Below are 3,053 nucleotides of genomic sequence, written 5' to 3' on the forward strand. Positions count from 1 at the left end.
AAATAGAGAAGGAGCAAAAGGATAGAAGGTAAACTGGAAGGCTGTGGTATTACTAAGGAAGTGGGACAGAAAGAAAAGGCAAATGGGAGAGGGGCTGCAGAGTAACCCTGTGTTTAAGGTCTCTTATGTTGATACTGTATACTCTGAATTAAAAACTAACCTCCTCTTTTCTTCCTCCTGCCTCCTCAATATCGATCTGCGTAAAAATTAGAGTGGTGAAATAAAGTCTGTGGATCCTCGACTGATTCATGTGGTGATGGATAACACTTCTCCAAGCGAGGTACTACAACAGTTCAGGTCTTGTATATACAGTGTGAAACTTCATAAAGATTTAGATACAAAACATATAAAACATAGAAATGACTGAAAACTGATGCTATGTTCACTGTGGGCTTTTGATAATGTAATTGGAAGAGGAAAATTTTCTTTACCACTTTGAGAGATGGTCATAGCTTTCTTTAAACAATCTATTTTCTTTTTGTTCAGGCCTGTTTTACTAAGTTCAGCATGGATCTTTGGGGGGGTTCAATAAACATGGTGGTTGTGCTCCATTTTAAAGGGTAGTGCTCTGTGCACTACTCTTTGAAGAATATCTCTGTGCTCACTGCCTTTTTCGAATGGGATCACTCTGTGCTTCTTCACAGACCTTTTTAGGCATTTCTAGAAATTACCATCTGGCTTCTCTGAAGCAGGCTTGCATGCTTGTGGCATTTCATTGCTTCAGTTGGGAGGTTCCATGATAACATTTGAACCTGTGTTTTTACCCTAGGCTAAAGGGCAAGTTATCTCCTGTAATTAAATACTGTAGGCTTTGGGTAGTGAGCAGAAAGTGTGCCCTTCAAAAGAACTGTGGGGATTAGACTTATACCAAAAATTAGTGTGCAGATAGTTTTCATACGTTAGCAAGAACTATGTTGCAGTATGGCAGTGTTGCATGTTTCCCAAAATCTGCCGTGATGTGGTACCTGCTACAGCAAAGTAGCTCACCTAAAAATCTTGTTGTGAAGATCCTGTCCTAGTACAAAAAAGGCAAGACTGCACTTATGCTTGTGTTCTGTGTTCACATAGTATCTTTCCTTAGATGTCTCAATTTGTGCTTACAAGAAATGTTCCTAAGCTTGAAAGCAGTGTAATATATTCTTTGTTCTAACAGAAAAATATTGTTTGAACAGGTATTCCTGGTTGTTCTGTTTTGTGATTGCATGGTTTTGTCTATTATAGGGAGGGGGCTTAAAAGCAGCTAAATCATCTAAAGGGAAAAAGAAGAAGGAAAGTCTGGAGGGAAAGGATGGACGGAGAAGGAAAAATGCTTCAGATTCTGGGTGTGATCCTGCAACAAAGAAGCTAAAGGAGAGGGGTGAGGTGGATAGCAATGGTAGTGATGGAGGTGAGGCAAGCAGAGGTCCTTGGAAAGGGGGCTCCAATAGCGAAACAGGACTGGATCCAAGGGCCAAACAGTTGCCTTCATTCGTTCCTCAGATTAATCGCAATATTCGCTTTGCCACTTACACCAAAGAGAATGGCCGAACACTAGTAGTCCAAGATGAGCCAGTTGGTGGTGACACACCATTGCCCTTCACTCCATTTTCCTCTGTGGCTGGACAAGCGTTACTAGTTGGATCTGGATGTAAAGAGGCAGGAAAATCACTGGAACAGGTTGGCCAAGGCACGGTGACTTCTGCAACTGCAGTTACTACAACTGCTTTGACGCCAACAACTGTGAGAATCTCTGATACCAGTTTGCCAGCTGTTACTGGACAGGAGAAACTGAAAACAGGCCGATCACAAGCCCAGGGAGAGGTGAGTAGCTCACGATCCAGCATATTCAAGAAAGACATACATATTTGCAACAGATGTTCTGCAACATATTCCTGTTACAAAGTATGTCCATGGAATTGAGAAAATGACTTTTTCTCTGATGAATCCCTCCCCTCCCAAAAGAAGCCTTTCTATTACCTGATCTAAGAAAGAACTCAAAAGAAAATGAAGATATTTGGTGGAGGAGTTGTAAGAGACAACTTTTTAGTACTCTTATCTTTATTCAGCCTTAATCTGAGAAATGCAGCCTTAAAGTCACTTTAAGCACTGCACTTAATATAATTAATTTTGTTGTGTCATATGGAAGATAACCTACTTAATATCTCTTGCCTTTATATAAACAAATATGCGTGAGAATGTGCATTGAGTTGAACATTTAAGTTACTTAAAAAAAGAAAAAAAAAAAGCCTCAACACCAGAAAAACAATGAGGCTACATTTAGAGGCTCTTTTATAGATGCCCAACTTGTCTGTTACAGCTATGATATCGCTGTAGTAGAAAAATGAGTCAGTTGCATCATATGCTATCTAGGGCTGAAAACAAAGAAAAAATTAAAACATTTGAGATGGGTACCTTTAGAATAAATTTTAATAAAGAGCTCAGTCCAGAAGCAGCTTGAAGACCTTTTAGTTGTGTCTTTGTTTTCAAGGGGAAAAGTGGAAAAGTAGAAGGGAAACCCTGTTAAAAACAAAATAGAAGACTTTTTAAACAATCAGATGAAGGCTTATAAAAACAAAACAAAACCAAAAACAAAACCCCACCTCAGTAAGTACAGCAAAAATTAAGAAGCTTGTAGTCTACTGTATAAAAATTGAAGAAAATGGGAGATACATTAGAGAGTCCAAGGTGAATTGCCAGGAGGTTAAATGGGTTACTTTCATCCCTGTCTTTTGTATTAGCTAGTGGAACGGTGGAAGAGGCGAGGTGTTTACCTTGGGATAAAGATTCCTAGATGGTAACGTGTAAAGGAGAAATAGAATTGTAGAAGACAGGAGTGTTCCATAATTAAATTGTTATATAACAATATAACCTGCTCTCTCTTCCACCCCATCCCCACCCAAAACCAACCAACCAACCAACCAAAAAAAAACCCCAACCAAACAAAAACAACAACAAAGAAACAAAACAAAACAAAAAAAAAATCAGAGTTGGGAGCAACTACAAATCGTGTAGGTGAATGGTCAAAATTGTATCTATCATCAGTGGTATTAAGGAAGAACTTTAGTACCACCTCT

General features: G+C 39.0%; 1 protein-coding gene across 1 annotated transcript in view; it reads left to right on the top strand.

Moving 5' to 3' along the window:
* Positions 1-3,053, top strand: part of KDM3B (lysine (K)-specific demethylase 3B) — a gene marked incomplete at its 3' end in the record, with an annotated part of 39,073 nt that overhangs the window by 6,219 nt on the left and 29,801 nt on the right. Inside the window, 2 exon segments of the mRNA XM_009587745.1 lie at positions 212-280; positions 1,222-1,800. Of these exon segments, the coding sequence (XP_009586040.1) occupies positions 212-280; positions 1,222-1,800 (648 nt within the window).

The sequence above is a fragment of the Fulmarus glacialis genome, unplaced genomic scaffold (assembly GCF_000690835.1).
Source record: "Fulmarus glacialis isolate BGI_N327 unplaced genomic scaffold, ASM69083v1 scaffold631, whole genome shotgun sequence".
Classification (NCBI taxonomy): domain Eukaryota; kingdom Metazoa; phylum Chordata; class Aves; order Procellariiformes; family Procellariidae; genus Fulmarus; species Fulmarus glacialis.